Source organism: Chenopodium quinoa, unplaced genomic scaffold (assembly GCF_001683475.1).
Source record: "Chenopodium quinoa cultivar QQ74 unplaced genomic scaffold, ASM168347v1, whole genome shotgun sequence".
NCBI classification, from domain to species: Eukaryota; Viridiplantae; Streptophyta; class Magnoliopsida; order Caryophyllales; family Amaranthaceae; genus Chenopodium; species Chenopodium quinoa.
Genome location: NW_018744239.1, coordinates 6113006 through 6129076, shown reverse-complemented (window position 1 = coordinate 6129076; position 16071 = coordinate 6113006). Strand labels below are relative to the sequence as shown.

At 38.2% G+C, this 16071-nt stretch overlaps 2 protein-coding genes across 5 annotated transcripts; one reads left to right on the top strand and one right to left on the bottom strand.

Moving 5' to 3' along the window:
- Window positions 1-318: 318 nt before the first annotated feature.
- Window positions 319-2068, top strand: LOC110694323 (peptidyl-prolyl cis-trans isomerase FKBP5-like). Its single transcript, XM_021871497.1, has 3 exons — window positions 319-826; window positions 1346-1594; window positions 1767-2068. The coding sequence occupies exons 1-3, from the start codon at window positions 319-321 to the stop codon at window positions 2066-2068; spliced, it is 1059 nt and encodes a 352-aa protein (XP_021727189.1).
- A 4252-nt stretch (window positions 2069-6320) lies between these two features.
- On the bottom strand, window positions 6321-15596 carry LOC110694267 (tRNase Z TRZ1-like). 4 transcript variants are annotated; one of them, XR_002505816.1, is made up of 11 exons: window positions 15140-15596; window positions 13923-14325; window positions 13036-13198; window positions 12838-12908; window positions 12626-12721; window positions 11482-11595; window positions 10529-10597; window positions 10384-10458; window positions 8494-8651; window positions 7508-7771; window positions 6321-7395 (listed from the first exon to the last, which is right to left on the bottom strand). XR_002505816.1 is itself a non-coding variant. In XM_021871447.1 (9 exons), the coding sequence occupies exons 2-9, from the start codon at window positions 14154-14156 to the stop codon at window positions 8577-8579; spliced, it is 897 nt and encodes a 298-aa protein (XP_021727139.1). In that variant the 5' UTR covers window positions 14157-14325; window positions 15140-15596; the 3' UTR covers window positions 7815-8576. The 4 variants fall into 4 exon arrangements, 1 of the variants encoding a protein (XP_021727139.1); XR_002505815.1 differs by lacking the exon at window positions 6321-7395 and having other exon boundaries at window positions 7444-7808; XR_002505814.1 differs by lacking the exon at window positions 6321-7395 and having other exon boundaries at window positions 7444-7771.
- Window positions 15597-16071: the final 475 nt, after the last annotated feature.

Below are 16071 nucleotides of genomic sequence, written 5' to 3'. Positions count from 1 at the left end.
CGGTCTTTGATATCGGGTCTTGACTAAGTGGTGTTAGCAACTGGAGGTGGATTTCATGGTGGTCCAATTACCCACTCCGACGTTGATGTTGTGATTTAATTATCACAATTGACCTCTCCGTACTTCAGCTAGTAGTTTCTACTTTTCTTTGTGTGGCTTCCTAGTTTCATTTAGTGTTAGTTTGTGGCGGAGTCTTGGTTGCTACAGGCCCGCTCACCGTTATTGGTTGCTCTTTGTTGTCGTCCCTTCGTGGGTTTGGTCATGTGTTTCTCTTTGTGTTTTGTTTCTCAACTCCTCTTTCGCTTTAGAATTTTTGTTATGGACTGCCGAAAACTACGTGACGCCCTTGTGCATTTTCACTTGAACGATGATTTTTACGAAAGCATCGTCAACTTCGTTAAGAACAATTGTCCCCGAGATATCCTCAATCACGCAAAGATATTTAAAGAGGAGGGCAATGTTTACTTCAAGAAAGGTGAAGTTGTTCTTGCCGGGGCTAAGTATGATAGAGGACTGAAACTCTTGTGTTTTGTACTACCAAGAAATGAAGATGATAGTGTTTTTCTAAGGACTCTTGCCATATCCCTTGAGTTGAACCTCGCAGCTTGCGCCCTAAAGCTTCGGGATTATGAACAAACTAAGGAGCTATGCTCGCTTGTCATTATACTTGATGATAACAACACTAAAGCCCTCTATAGAAGGGCTTTAGCCGAAATCAAGTTCTTCCAACTTGAAGAGGCTTTTGAAGACCTTAGCAAAGCAGTTAAGGCAGAGCCTAACAATCAGGACATCAGCCGTGAATTGGAAAAGGTGGAGGGCCTAAGAAGTAAAGCTAGCAAGCTCAAGGACAAGAGAGTCACTGAAGATTCCAACCTGTCACATGTCATCCTCAACAAAAAGGGGAAGATTAGCAAGGCTGCAATCTAACAAGTTGTCTAGGAGTGATGTTTAGAGTGATGTCACGGAATTACCCAACATGGATGCTGCTAGTGAGATGGTGGTAGAGAACCTTATCCCTATAAATACGATCTTTCTCTCTTTTGTAAAGGGGGACGGTGAGGCTACCAGCTCCCCAAACAACCAGGATTCAAGGCAAGTTAATGTTAAGGGATCGAGGAAAATCCATACTTTCCTCAATAGATCGAGAGAAAATCAGTCCCTTAAGATTTCAGATGTGTCTTATTCGGACTTGAGTCAAGGGAAAACCTTGAGTTTCTTCAAACATTCTACTGTTTCATGGATGACTGTACGAGTGAAGGAAAAGACCACTCATGATGGACATTTCGATTCTCACAAGGCAAAGGACTCTAAATTTTCTGAAACCTTGTTCATGCCCATTATGTAGGTTGGGCCGAAAAAGAGGGATCGCGTCAAGATAAGCCAAAAGAGAAAGGCCAAGCAAGCTCTGGGCACCGCCGTGGTCAGCCATATTGTTGGACTTCCCAAGCCCAACACAGCTGCCGTCGAGAAGTTAGTAATCATACATCTACTGGCCTAACTTCTAGCAACAATGAAGGTTCAAGTATTGAGGAAGGGAGTGAGGTTCCTGCGAGAGATTTAACTACCACTGATAATGCTGATGTGAAATCCGTAGGTTCTAATGAGGAAGACCCCATGCTTATCACACGTCTTTTTTTTTTTTACTAACAAAGCTTTTTGAATGGAAAAAGCTAGAGAGAGAAAACGCTCCAAGCGTGCTTCTTTAATCCTGAGCTCGGTTTTGCGGTAATGGTGGCTATTTTTGGTGGTCTTCTTCACTGAAATAGCTTGCATGGCTAGGAAAAAGAAGCAATCCACTCTTACTCCTATTAAAATCTCTACTGAAATAATTGAAACTTTGTTTACTCCTGCTGCGATTGGATTTTCGACATTGAAGGAATCAATCGATGAAGGTAATGAGCCGATTACCCCATCTCCTGGCCTTGTTCATCCATCAGGCAAGATCACTAGGAGGGATGCAAAACTTCTCACCCTTAATTTTGGCTCTATCGCCTCGAAGTCGAATGTAACAGTAACTCCTGGTACAGTTCTATTCCATTTAGGAATGGCTGGGGTTCAGATACGGTAATTTCTAACCCAGCTCTCCTTGGTTCCGTGAATGTTTTGCCTTCGAATATGGGTTTATCTAACTCTATTGTTGATGTTGATGCAATTTCTGACGATAATATCAATGGTGCTAAAATTTTGTCAAGGCCTGGAATCATTCGAGTTCAAGGAAGGGGGTAAATAGTGAGTCTCGGAATGATAATTCTATGAATGATGATAGTAATGTGAAAGGCACGAATGTTGTGTTTTTTGGGAAATTGACTGCTAAGGGAGCAACTCTTCAATTTGTTGTTCCTCAGATTAAAAATGGGAAATCGGTTGTTATGTTGCCTGCTGCAGAGCTAGATGAGGGCTCCAAGAAATGGAGTAATGCTGTTATTATATATGTGGTTGGGTTCCAGCCTACTATTGCTCGGTATTTTGCTCAACAATGGAGCTCCTTCTGTAAACCGGAAATTTTCTAGCATGATGATGGTTACTTCATCATGTGTCTGTCTTCTTGTAAAGAGGTGAATGAGGTGTTGTGTGCTGGCCCCCATATGGTGAATGGTAGGCCTATGATAGTTAAGCCATGGTCTGCTAATTTTGATTTTAGTGCTGAAGTCTTACGAGTTGTGCCTTTGTGGGTGAAATTTCCAAACCCCCCTCTTAATTGTTGGGGAGTTGAGACTTTGAGCAGAATTGGCAGCCTTATTGGGGTTCCAATATGTGCCGATGAATGCACATCTAGACCGTTAAGGGTGTCCTTTGCTAGGATCCTTATAGAGGTGGATGTTACTAAACCTCTTCCGAAGTCTGTTTGGGTTGAAAGCCCGAATGGTGAGATTGTGGAATTAAAAATGGAGTTCGAATGGGTGCCTCCTTTTTGTGATAAATGTAATAAGGTTGGACATTGATGTGTGGAAATGATGGATGCTACTAAGATTGAAATAGCTAACCAATTCCTACACAGGCTACGCATATTTCTGGCAGCAAAAGAAGGTATGGGTGCAAAAGAGGAAAGAAAAAGTTCGAGTGCTGTGACAAAAAAGAGGGGAAGTTGGTGTTTGGCATACTGTGAACAAGAAAGGTAAAGGGATTGCTAATCCTGAACTCTCTCATAGTCCTAATTCCTTTGATGTGTTGCAGAATGTAAGTGAGAAGGAGGGTGATCACTTGGTGGGTCCTAGCGGGGGATGGCCCCCTTCGGGTCAATGATTATTGCTAGATGGAATGTAAGGGGTGTTAATGACCCTGATAAAGTTGCTGATGTTAAGCAACTTATCTTGAAGAATAATTGTGATGTGATTGGTATTCTTGAGACAGAAGTGAAGGAGAAGAAAAGCAAAGCTCTTCAAAGGAAAATTCATGCTGGGTTTTCTTGGTTCTCAAATTATGACTTTTCTCCTAAAAGGAGAATTTGGATTGGTTAGAGGGAAGACCGAATCTCTGTGGATGTTATTCAGGCTCATGAGCAGTTTGTTCATTGTACTCTTTCTTCTATAGAGTCTCAGAGGCAAATTCTTTGTACTTTTGTTTATGGGCTTCATTCTATTCATGACAGGAAGATGTTGTGGGAGGGGGTTTCAAGGTTGGGGCCCTTTTCTATTCCCTAGTTATGTTCTGGTGACTTTAATTTTGTGTTACATGATGAGGATCAGGTTAATGGAAGCCTGGTCTCTGATTATGAAACTAGGGAATTTCGAAGGTTCTTGGAAGTTGTGGAGTTGGTTGAAATTAAGAGTAAAGGTGCTTTTTACTCTTGGTCTAACAAGTCTCACACCGGGGTTCGCACTCAATCTAGAATTGATAGGGGGCTTGTGAATCTAGAGTGGTTGGAACAGTTTGGTAATGTTGAGGCCATGTATTTGCCTCCTTCTCTTTCGGACCACTCTCCTTTACTCTATGAGGTTTTCCCTTCTCTCCCTGGGAAAGGAAAACCTTTTCGGTTTTTGAACTGTATGCTCACCCATGATGATTTTCAAAAATGTGTTCAGGATGCTTGGCATTTTCAATCTCCGAAGAGCAAAATGATTAGAGTTTAGTTGAAACTTAAGCAAGTTAAAACTAGACTCAAGGAGCTGAACTCTAGATCCTTTGGGAATGTTGAGGGGAAAATTGATCAAGCTTCGGATGAGCTTTGTCACATTCAAAGCCAACTTGCTGTGAACTTTAATGATTCTGAGTTGCTAGTTCGGGAAGATGAGGCTATTCAAAAGCTTAAGTATTGGAGGAATGTTCAAGAGAGCATTTGGAAGCAAAAATCTAGAGTTGAATGGGTTAAGCTTGGAGATTCGAATTCCAAATACTTTTTTTCCTGTGATGAAGCATAGGTAAGCAAGGAATAGAATTGACTCTCTTCTCAATGTGCACCATGTTCTGCTTCGTAACCTTTCAGATATTGAGCAGGAGATCCTTGATTTTTACAAGTCTCTGTTAGGCTCTTGTTCTAGTTCTTTGCCTAGTGTTGATTTGGCTATTTTGAGGTCTAGTAAACAGCTTTCTCCCTCTTCTCAGCATTTCTTGATTACTCCTGTTTCTTGTGATGAGATTCATCAGGCCCTTAAAGGTATATCTAAAGATAAAGCTCCTGGTATTGATGGTTTTAATGCCAAATTCTTTAAGCATGCTTGGGAGGTTATTGAGTTCTTTGCCACTGGTGTGATGCCCTTTCAGTGGAATTGCGGCTACCTTGGTGCCCAAAGTCCTTAATGCTTCTTATGTGAAAGATTTTAGACCCATTGCTTGTTGCTCTGTTTTGTATAAAATTGTGTCTAGAATCATAACTGAAAGACTTGGGCGAGTCATTGGTAAGGTTGTGGATGATATTGGTGATAATATCCTTTTGGCCATTGAGTTGATAAAAGGATGCACTCACAAGTTCGTCTCTCCTAGGTGCATGATTAAAGTGGACCTCAAAAAAGCCTATGATTCTGAGTGGGGTTTCCTTGAGGTTGTTCTTTGTGAGCTTGGTTTTCCTAGCTTGTTTATTAAGTAGATTCTTGGGTGCATCACTACGGTCTCTTTTTCTATTCTCATCAATGGTGCTACTTCGAAGCCTTTTAAAGCTAAGAAGGGCTTGAGGCAAGGTGATCCTTTGTCTCCCTTCTTATTTGCTATCAGGGTGCCTTCATGATTTGTGCTCTAATCCTAACTTCAATTTTCACCCAAGATGTGAAAAGTTCAAGTTTACGCACCTTATGTTTGTTGATGACCTCTTGTTGTTTGCTAGGGGTGACTTGACTTCGCTTTAGATTTTGATGCAAGCCTTTATGAAGTTCTCTCATGCTTCTGGTCTTTCGACTAATTTGGATAAAAGTGAGTTTTTTTGGTGGAGTTTTTGATGATGAAAAGGCTCTTTTTCTCCGACTCCTTGGCATGAGTGTTGGTTGTATTCCTTTCCAGTATTTGGATGTGCCCCTTTCTTCAAAAAAAAGCTCTATGTTCTTCAATGTAGGCCCTTGGTTGCCAAAATAACTTCAAGGATTGATAGTTGGGCGGTGAGGTTTTAGTCTTATGCTGGGCGGCTGCAGCTTATTCGGAGTGTCTTGTTTGGTATGCAAACCTATTGGTCTCAAATCTTTATTCTTCCTAAGAAAATCATAAAAGAGATTGAGGCTAGATTTCGGTTCTTTTTGTGGTCCGGGAATTCTAATCTTACAAAAAAAGCTCTAGTGTCTTGGAAACAATTATGTCTTCCTAAGGCAAGTGGAGGCTGGAATATTCTTTCTTTAGAGGATTGAAACATTGATGCGGTTTGTAAGAATCTGTGAGACCTTTATAATAAGACTGAAAATCTTTCGGTGAGATGGGTTCATATCTATTCTTTCAGGAATAAAGATATTTGGACTACTTCTCTTCCTCAAAAATGCTCATGGGTATTAAAGAAGATTCTCAAGTGTAAAGAGGTTATTGAAAATTGTGGATGGGATGTTGTGAAGCAAAATGGCAAAGTTCAAATCAAGAAGATCTATAGTTCTATTAGACAACAATGTCCCAAAGTGAGTTGGGAGAGGCTTGTGTGCAACAATAAAGCTTCTCCTAAGAGTGTTTTCATTTTGTGGTTGGCTATCTTGAATCGGATGCTAACCAAAGATAGGTAGATTTCTTGGAGGATAAATTGTGATCCTGTGTGCTTGCTTTGTTTAAGTGAGCCCGAGAGTGTTCAACACCTTTTCTTCGGGTGTCCTTATTTTAGCAATATTTGGCAGAAGGTGCTTGATTTGCTTCATATTAGTAAGTCTATTCAAAGCTTTCAATTGGAGGTTGATTAGGCCTTATTGTAAGAAAGCGGATGAGAGGAAGAACTTATTCTTAATGTTTTTTGCTGAAACGGTCTATAGCATTTGGATTCAACGTAACTCAACCATGTTTAATGGTTCTTGTGTCGATGCTAATTCCGAGTTTCGGAATATTGTGTTTAGAGTTGTTTGTAGATGCTCAGAAGGAGCTCGGAAATATCTCATGACCTGCTGCTAGTTTGAGCTGCTGCTGTGGCTTTTGTTGGGTTATGTGTTGCTAGCTGTTGCTATTGCTTTGTTCCCTGCTACTGCTGTTGTTCAGTTTCAATGCGCTGGGTTGGTTATCAGTAGTTGGTTTTTGGTTGTTGTTGCTGTTTAGTTTGTTATTGTTGTGGCTGCTGCCTTCTGGCTTGCTGCTTCTGTTCTGTTCTTGGCTGCTGATGTAATATTGCTGTTTCTTGCTTCTGGTTTCAGAGTTTTTTGCTGCTTTCTGATGTTGCTAGCTATTGTTATTGCTTTATGGCCTGTAGTTGTTGCTTGCTGTTATGTGCAGCTGTAGCTGGGTGTGCAGGCTGGTTTTTCTCTGTTTCAGGCTGCTGTTTGATGCTGGTTCAGGCTGGGATGCTGCCTGTCTTGCTGTGTGATGTTGCTGTCTCTGGTTTCTGTTGCTGGGTTCTGGTTTGTGGCTGCTGATGTTGTTTCTGTATGCTGATACTGTTTCAGTATGCTGTTACTGTTTCTGCAGGCTGCTGCTGTTTCTGCATGCAGTTGTTGTTATTGTTGGCCGCTGCTGTTTCTGCATGCTGTTGTTGTTGCTGTTTCGGTATATTGACCTCTATTTTTTCTTTTCTTTTTGATGGCCTTTTCTTTGAGAGTTTTTGTGTTTGTCGTTATCCTGTTTCTGTGGTTTTGGGTAATCCTCCTAGAGGGTAGCTCTTTTCCACTGAGTTCAAAAGAGCCGGGTTTGGTCCAAGGTTCTTTGGAACCCTTCCTAGAAGGTGGCCTTTGGGTCTTGGTCCTTGGCTGGTGGTTGTGTGCCCATAGGGGCTCTTGGTGTATTGGAGTTTAGGCCTTTGGGCTTTTGTATTCTTGTTTGCTGCTTTGCAACTCCTTTTGGTAATAATATTCTCTATTTACCAAAAAAAAAAAAAAAAAAAAAAAAAATCATTTTTTTAAAAAAAAAAAAGGGAAAGAAACCCTGAGCACTATAGCTAGCCAATGGAAACCCAAGCACGAGGCACCTTTCGAATAAAGCAGACGAAAAGGTCGATAGCAGCCTGAATTTCCCAAGACAACCAAAAAGCAAATATATCAACCGAGCAGGATCCCCCAAGGAAGAGCAGTCAGTATATATAGCAATTTTACGAAACACTTGCCGCTGGGCCAAAAACAAGCTTGGAACTCAGCTTGCAAAGCAGACACAGCCAGGAAAGCCCGAGACCCACCTCCCAAAACCGAAGAAGAATGAAGCTCACGAAAAGATCCATCCGCCCCAGCACTGTTATCTGATATCACAATAGTTGAATGTGAGAACATCGACAGCTGCCAAAGAAATGTCACCCTTTACATAAGAAGAAAGGCAATTTAAGACTGTAATACGAGACTTGGCCTTTTAAAGTTTAGTCTAAGAGCAACTCCAATGCATATAATTTAGTAGACTATATTTTAACCAATTAAGGTTTGTAGTATGAGAGGTAAGGCATTATAACCAATTAAGGTTTGTTCAACATAATTGTATTGGTTAGACAAATATTCGACGCTTTTAGCAACCTAGGACACTTCAGTCTTAGCATCGTAGTTACTAGTTAAAAGGTCATACAAAGGCTGATGGTTAAATGAAACTAAAAACAAAATTAAACACTAATCAAACGGTAGAAATAGGCAAAATTCCCTGACTATATTATACGAACCAGACACCAGTCAAATACAAAGTATTTTGTTTCTTTACCAACCAAGCGCAGGCATGAACGCCTTCTGAGATTAATTTCATTCTATTTAAAACTAGATTTACATAAAGTTAATAGTTTCACTTTACTAAGTTTATACAGTACTAGGGTGAAAATCAGCTATAAAGTGATGTCAAAATTGAATTCATGGTTCACTATAGAACTTAATTCACTAATAAACATCTTCATGTTTGGTAGCTATAGGGTGATAGTACATGTCATATGTAAAAATGCATGTATTTCTAGTGAGGGAAAACAAGGAGAAAAGAAGAGAAAGGAACCAGTTCAATAATTTAATGCACAAAAACTCGACTTCTGTACAGGAGATGGATGTGGCTGAAAGCCTTCATTATAACACCAATCATCAAATCCCTTCAGTGAGTGCAAAGATCCGGCCAGCAAAAGTTGATGGCAATCTTGAAATGGCTTCTTCAATTTCCTGCCAAAGCTGCATAATTAATAGCTGCATTTTGGCATCTAAATAGACAAAAATTACAGTGAGTGATAGTACACATATTGGCAGAGCAGTAACACAGCAGTAGAATTCGATTTAAGGGATCAGAAGATGTAACCCAGCTAAAGTTACTTTGCAATTTTAGGTACAGAATTAAGAATAACTTTAATAAATGGAGCAAATGAATTTTAAAATAAATGGCTAAGCAAAGGCGAAACTGAGGTACTCTGTAACATTCAACGAGAGAGAACTAGTTAATTTTTGCTCCTAAGTGAAGATCCAAATAATTTCTCCCTCCTTATCTCCATATTTGGAGGCATCAAGATCAGCTCTTCTCCTGTAATGGGCCAGAATTTTCATCCAAGCACATCAGATGCCATTTATTATAGCTAGAACCCTCAAGTTCTTCCTCAAGTTCTTCTAGTATGCCAAGCCAGAAACATGACAATATCCTCACTCAGATGCCCTAGAACTAAGGAAGGAAACATAAAAGATATTCCCTGGGGATTCTTCAGCACAATTAGCACAGCATAATTATTTTATACAAAAACAATTTCTCTAACCCAAATATAATCTTCTATGCACAGAAAGACCAGCAAAGGATTCTTCGACACCTTTTTTTAAACGAGAATAATTTTTCTGATAAAACATAATCTTCTCTGCACAGAAAACCAAGCAATAAAAAATACACACAATAATTATCAATCTTTTGCTCCAACTACCCACACTGCCACCTTAATCCTTCACCTCTAAAAAAGTAGAAAATATATAAGCCATTCAATCTATAAATTACCTTTAATTTTGCAAGGCAAGCACGACCATCAACCAACACTACCAACAAACTCATCTCCTGATTGAAGCAACTTATTTCATTACCAGGAAATTAGGAATTCCCCTACTTCATCTCAACATTACTCACCATCCCATTTGAATTTGTGAATTTGGGAAAGGAGAGATTAGTATACCCAATTACTTATATAGATCAATATTATGTAATCAGCTTCAAAACAGAAATCAACTTCAGGAGTTGGCATAAATTGGACATCTAAAAAACACCTCCACATAAATGCTGCTCGACAAATCAGTTCCATTTAGCTTCATTAGCTGCTATCTAAATATGATGGTGCAAGGCATCATATTGTAATAGACTGACCTAAGGAGGGGTAGTATGGGTATTCTAGTAATATTACTTTACTAGGTTAATAGTCTTTAGTATAAATAGAGAGGGAGGGGAAAGAAAATAGTAGGCAGAATTTTAGAGTAAATCCTTAAGAAAGTTGTGACCTCAAGTCACTATATGGAGAGTTGTGACCTCAAGTCACCATAGAGCTTGATAGGCAAAATCTATCGAGTGTGTAGACCATAGTTTTGTTAATTAAAGCCTCAAGCTTTCTTCTCTATTTTTACTGTTTTATTGCATGTTTATAATAACTAATCTTGCATATGTTCATGAGAACATGACGGCAAAAAGTAATATGTAAAGGGCAGATATAATCAGGTGTAGGATCTGCTAAGTGAACAAGGATGAAAACCACAATTGTTAACAAAGAAGAATTGACAAAAGGAAGCAAAAGATCCAAATATCCAAGTTATCTCCTATCTGCCATGCACTTATTCCAGTGAATATACATCCATATGCAAAAACAATAAATCAAAGAATAAACAATTCCACAGCCACTAGAAAGTAAAAACAAGGCCGGATATTTAAATCTCTTACCTCTATGAAGTATCTTGCAGAAAAGTGGATCAGAAGAATTGCCTTATTCTGAAACTTATCAGCATACTTTACAACCTGCATGATGGTCTATAAGAAAATGCACCATCATTATATAAACATCAGATACAAAAGGATAAAAAAGAACCTCATCCAGATGTGTATGTCCATAATCTCTTGCATGCACCACGTCAACTGCTTTGTCTAAGAAGGTGCACTGCATGACAACATAAAAGACAGAACATGCCTATTTAATCACCTGAATCTCAAGGAGAAACACAGCCATTTTTCTCCTAAGAAGCTACCGGTGAAGAGAGGAAATTGAGAGCAAAACAGTAGTTGATAGAGAATTCCAGCAATCTTAGACATACAAGTACTACAAGGTCCACAACCCACTGAAGTCCCTGCCATAATGCCGATAATGTGTTTGGGGCTTTGTGCATGAGGAAGGATAAGATGATTACAGTTCTAAACCCAAAAACAACTTCTAGAATTAACTTTGAAGTTGTGGTGAGCAAAATCCAGCACTATTAATAAGCTTATGCTATGCACATCTAGCAAACTTACTGAACAATATTCCAAACTCAACACTCTCTAAACACAAAAACTTTTGTTGGGAGGAAGGGAACTTTTGGTTTTAAAATAGTACTAACAACAGAAGAGGTTGTGCCATTTCCATAACCGTTCACTTTCAAGTTCCAACTAGTGTTCCCCTGCTAAAACTCTTCAACCAAGGACATCAAACAGAGAAAACTCGAGAACCCTTTCTAAATTTGAGAATTCCCCTAATACCTATTCATAAGTGTCTATCCAAGAGTTCTAAGACTGAAAGTGTTCCTTCTACCCCGTAAAACTTGTAATAAAAGCATGATAACGCAAGAGAGAGTTTATAAAGCAGGTCACATGGATCATACATCACAATCATCGACACAAACATCATATACATCTGTTTTGTAGATTGAACAACCAGAAATTCCTCAAACAAATCAACGAAGAAGGCAGAAGCTCAAATAAACTAAACTTATCAAGAAACATCATTGATCGAACAAGTAACAGTCGATAAATAAATCTGAAAAATCAAGCGCTCATAAAGTGAGTTACCTCCATCACAAGAATCTTTGCCCTCAGCACATCAACATTAGCTGGATCAACAATGAAGTCAGCTGTTGTGTCTCCAGTAAATGCTATCTCAGGGGATGTAGTTGTTGTGGTAATCTGCCAATTTAGAACCAATCCATCAGACAGAAATATGCAGAAGGCAGCAGAACCAAATGCATAAGAAAGAAGTATGCTAAGTTGCTGTCCACTTATGCATTTGCATAGCTTGTGTTTTGAAACTATTCTAGCTCTACAGGGTTGGTATTGAGGGAAAGGCAGAGGGGGATACAAGAAGCAAGAACAGTCTAATCCTAAGACTTTGAAAGGCACAGCACATCACAAGAAGGCGTCAAATATGTACCTTCAACTGCAACTGTGACAAAATGTGTACAATTATCAAATTAGGAAGGACTAAGAAAAACAATTCCAGCTAAATTAATGCTCTATCTGACCCTTAAGATACCAAGTACCAACAACAGAAAAAAGAAGACCACAAGAAAGTAAGCAATCAATTAAAATTAAGGAAAATCGCCAATTAAAGAAGGAAAAACGATTTGGTTTTCACAAAGATTTGGTTTTTTGGGTTGAGTTTTTGCAAAGAATAGGAGAGTTGGTTAATATATACGAGGATGAGGATGGTTTTTTGAGGGAAAATAACAAATGGACCCCATTCGCCGGAATTAGTTGCCGGAAAATGAAAAAGGGTAATGCTACCCAAACTTTTTACATTTGGGGTAGTTTTTTTTATAAAACATTTTAGCGAGTAGTTGTTCACAAATTGACCTGTTAAGCAAGTAGTTCCATACAATTTTTCCGAAAATACATTTAAAATTCAGAATCTTATTATGTTTGTCTGTCAATCACAGACTATATCCACCTGGACATATGACTAAATGGTTGCATGGACCTCAATAGATGGATACATCTAAAGTAAGGAAACAATTCCAAAACAGATACAAAGTATCATTTATCCCTTACATAGTCCAAAATTCTCTTCCCATCATATATTCCAACTAATTACAGATATGAACCGAGAACAGGAAACTTAATGTGTCATAAATGAACAAGCTAACTTTTTGAATAACAGTCTACCCTATCACAGTATACGCAACAATTGTCACTTTGATAACACAACTACCAAACATACCTCCACACCTTTATCCTTCAAAGCCTTGATCTCTTTTCCAGGAAGACCAATGAAATCCTGCTTAAGCTTGTGCTTAACTGAATAAACTACATATCCCTGCAACATATCATATGAATGAACAAAGTATACTTGGTTTATAGCTCGAGGATATCTTTGACCCACACAAATGAGCTCTTAAAAGGGGATATGACTAAAAAGGGAGTACTTGGTACCTGACTGGGAATGACATGATATGTCTTAAATGCTTTAACTTTGAGATCCCTCCTAATATAGAATTCTTCTCCTGAAAATTATACAAATAAAAAGTTTAAGCACAGTAATTGAGTAGAAACAGTTGGCATGATCATTGAAGAGAACAAGCTTGGAGGGAGTTATATACAATGAAAATGTGGATCTAATACGAACATTACCCACGTCTAGACCAACTAAATTATTCTTCAGCTCAGATTGGTCCATTGCTCTGTGTACATTAAAAAGCCTTTCCACATCCTCTTTTATAGCTTTAGGCACAAAAATTGTAGGAGGTTTCATAGAGAACAATCCACGAATCGCAACATACATCGGTAATCCTCCCTGATATACACATCACATAACACAGTACATTTAGTATTTAGGAGATGGACACAACTCACAAAATACTCCATAGTAGGTCTACCTGAAAGAGCATATGGCAAAAAAAAAAAAAAAAAAAAAAAAATCATTTTCAGAATTCAGTATCAACAAAAGAAACTATCCATTACTTTGTTTACTCATCAACAGATGATTGAAGAGACAATCTGTACCATTTGTTATACAATAACTTGAACGACAGAGGCACGGGGAAGAGAGTAATATACATCCTTAAAACAGAACACAGTAATTCAGTAAACATTTTATTAAAAATCTCCACATCACTGTTACTCAACTCAAGAATTTCATTGAAACTTCTATACAAATCTCAAACAGTTCCCATTGCAGTGGTTCTACATACCAAAATTCTCAATAATTATAAATGATACATAACCCAGAAAATACTCCAAAACCTAGAATACGATAATAGCAAAAACTTCTCATAAAAATAACCAAAAATCAAACTAATTTAAAAACAAGGAAACCCATAAAATAGTCCCCCCCCCCCCCAAAAAAAAAAAAAAAAAAAAAAAAAAAAAAAAAAAAAAAAAAACAAGATTATGGCTAAATTTCAGTTTTAAAAAAAAATCGACAAAAGTAGCCAAAAATCGAAAAAATTCAAACACGCGAAAAACCCTTGAAATACAACAAAATAAAGATTATAAAGAGAGCAGAAGAGAAGACATACAATGTGGTCCATATGACCATGGGAGATAAAAAGGAAGTCTTGAGAAATGGCGCGTTGAGGGCACCTTCCGATATCGAAAGCGAGGTTGAGAGAAGGGAAGATAACGCATGTTTCTTGGCCAGCGATTGATAAACCCTCAATTTGATAGCCTTGTATATTTATTCCTCTTTTCTTCTTCTTTGTTGCTGAGTTTGCTTCAGAGTTCGACTCGTCATTCTTCGGCTCCATTGACATATCTGATACTATTGAACACCTTCTTTACCGCTGTTCCAAGGCTCTCTCTCTCCTCCCTTCCTCTACTTCTTCCACCACCGTAGAAAAGAGTGAAGATAAAAGGTGGGTACTGGACTTTGGTACTGCCTGATTGTTACCTCTTGTAACTGGTTACCAAGCATTAATTATTCTACAAAAAATAAAATTCTGAATTTTAAGTACAGAATGTCAGAATGTTTTTGGGAATATTGCAATCATATAACATTGAATATTGCAATCATATAACACTGAATATTTAACCAAAACAGCAGCTATCTTCAGCAAAATAATCAAATTTCAGTACAAAAATAGCGTTTATTCTGACCCTAACCTAAATTACCAACACAATTTTCATCAAAGTTTCAATTTTTAACACAGAATCAAAACAGAAAAGTTTCAATTATGTGCAAAGCTGAAGGAAAGCAAATCGGCAATGAAAATTCAGTATAAAAAGCTATTAAATGTAACCTCGACCATAAAATTGAATTATCAGCCCAATTTTCATCATTTTTTTTTTAATAAATCTCAAATTTTGATGGCCAAATTTTATCAAGAACAAAAATTGCATGATAAAAGTATATGTAAATAAATATGTAAAAAAAAAAAAAAAAAAAAAAAGAGAGAGAGAGAGAGAGAGAGACTGTAGAGCATTCATAACCATCATAATTATACTAGTGTAATTATTCATAGGAAATTAATTACCAACCTCAAATTGACTAACATAAGTTCAAAACTATCAATTATGCACAAAACAATGATCCCAATACACACAAATGAATTAAAAACTACTCCGTATCAATTATACATCAATCATCAATTAAAAAACCCAACAAGCAAGAATCTAACTCCGCAATCAATCATTCAATTATATTTCAAATTGGCAATTATCAATTAGATTAAAAACTAGTAAATTGAAATTACAGAGCAGGACCACCAGGACTGGGTTCAAGCCTTCAAGGACTCACAATGTGTCTGCCGGGCTCAGGCGAGTGGGCGACTGTGCGTCTATGCAGCAGGCAGCAGGACTGGCGGAGGGCGGCAGCCCGGTGTCGTGGGCGGTGCGCGCGGCGCGTTGAGGTCCTTGAGAAGTTGAGCTAGACAGAAAGTTGAGTTGAGAGTTTAGGGGAAAATGAGAAAATGGGGAGTAATTTATTAACCATGTAATTATTTATTTATTTATTTATCTATTTATTTTTATTTTACATAATTAACCTTGTCTTGTTGCGTGAGAAATTGTATCAAACTGTCCCTTTTTTCATGTTTTTTCGAATTCGGATTTTCGTAGGACGCAACCCCCAACCCACGGGGTAATTTGAAATGACTGAATGTCTTTATAACAAAATTGAAGCTTCGAGGGATCGAACCTTGATCTCCAATAGCCAATTACAACTGAGATGCGCACCAACATCTTGTTCTATTTTCTCCAACCCTTCAAAAACCAAAGTATGTGTGCCACCCTATTCACCAAAACACATCCAGATCCGACTAGAGTCACACACCTGATTTATGGTGGGTGAGTCTCCCAATAAGAGTTTTTGCATACATTGAGACTTGAACCCGAGACCTCCCTAGACGATATCAATTTGCTTACTAATTGAGCCAACTCTTGTTGGTAGAGTATGTGCTATTGCTCAAAGGAATAGTGTACACCCAAAATTACCCTTAACTCTAAGTTTGACGAAATTGCACTTGCGATCTTGGTCAACTTCTTGTGATTGACTTTGAACAATAAGAAAGTTGCTTAATTCAAATTTCCTCACAATCATTCATTTGTTTAACTACATTTCCCATAAAGGTGATCAACAACGGCTCCAACCGTTAGCCCGACGCGATCCGGCTTGAAAATAGGGCGGGTTGGGGCAAGCCTAAAATGCAATTTTAGTTAAAAACTCAAACC

Bases quoted from the DNA above. Each gene is read 5' to 3' on its own strand.
- LOC110694323 (XM_021871497.1), top strand. From the start codon at position 319: ATGGACTGCCGAAAACTACGTGACGCCCTTGTGCATTTTCACTTGAAC. The intron at 827-1,345 runs GTAAAGCTAGCA...CCCATTATGTAG, and splicing joins AAAGGTGGAGGGCCTAAGAA to GTTGGGCCGAAAAAGAGGGA. The intron at 1,595-1,766 runs GTTCTAATGAGG...TCACTGAAATAG, and splicing joins TGCTGATGTGAAATCCGTAG to CTTGCATGGCTAGGAAAAAG.
- LOC110694267 (XM_021871447.1), bottom strand. From the start codon at position 14,156: ATGTCAATGGAGCCGAAGAATGACGAGTCGAACTCTGAAGCAAACTCA. The intron at 11,596-12,625 runs GTATGTTTGGTA...CTAAATTGGCAG, and splicing joins TGAAGGATAAAGGTGTGGAG to ATTACCACAACAACTACATC. The intron at 8,652-10,383 runs GTAAGAGATTTA...CAGCTTTGGCAG, and splicing joins CTGCAAGATACTTCATAGAG to GAAATTGAAGAAGCCATTTC.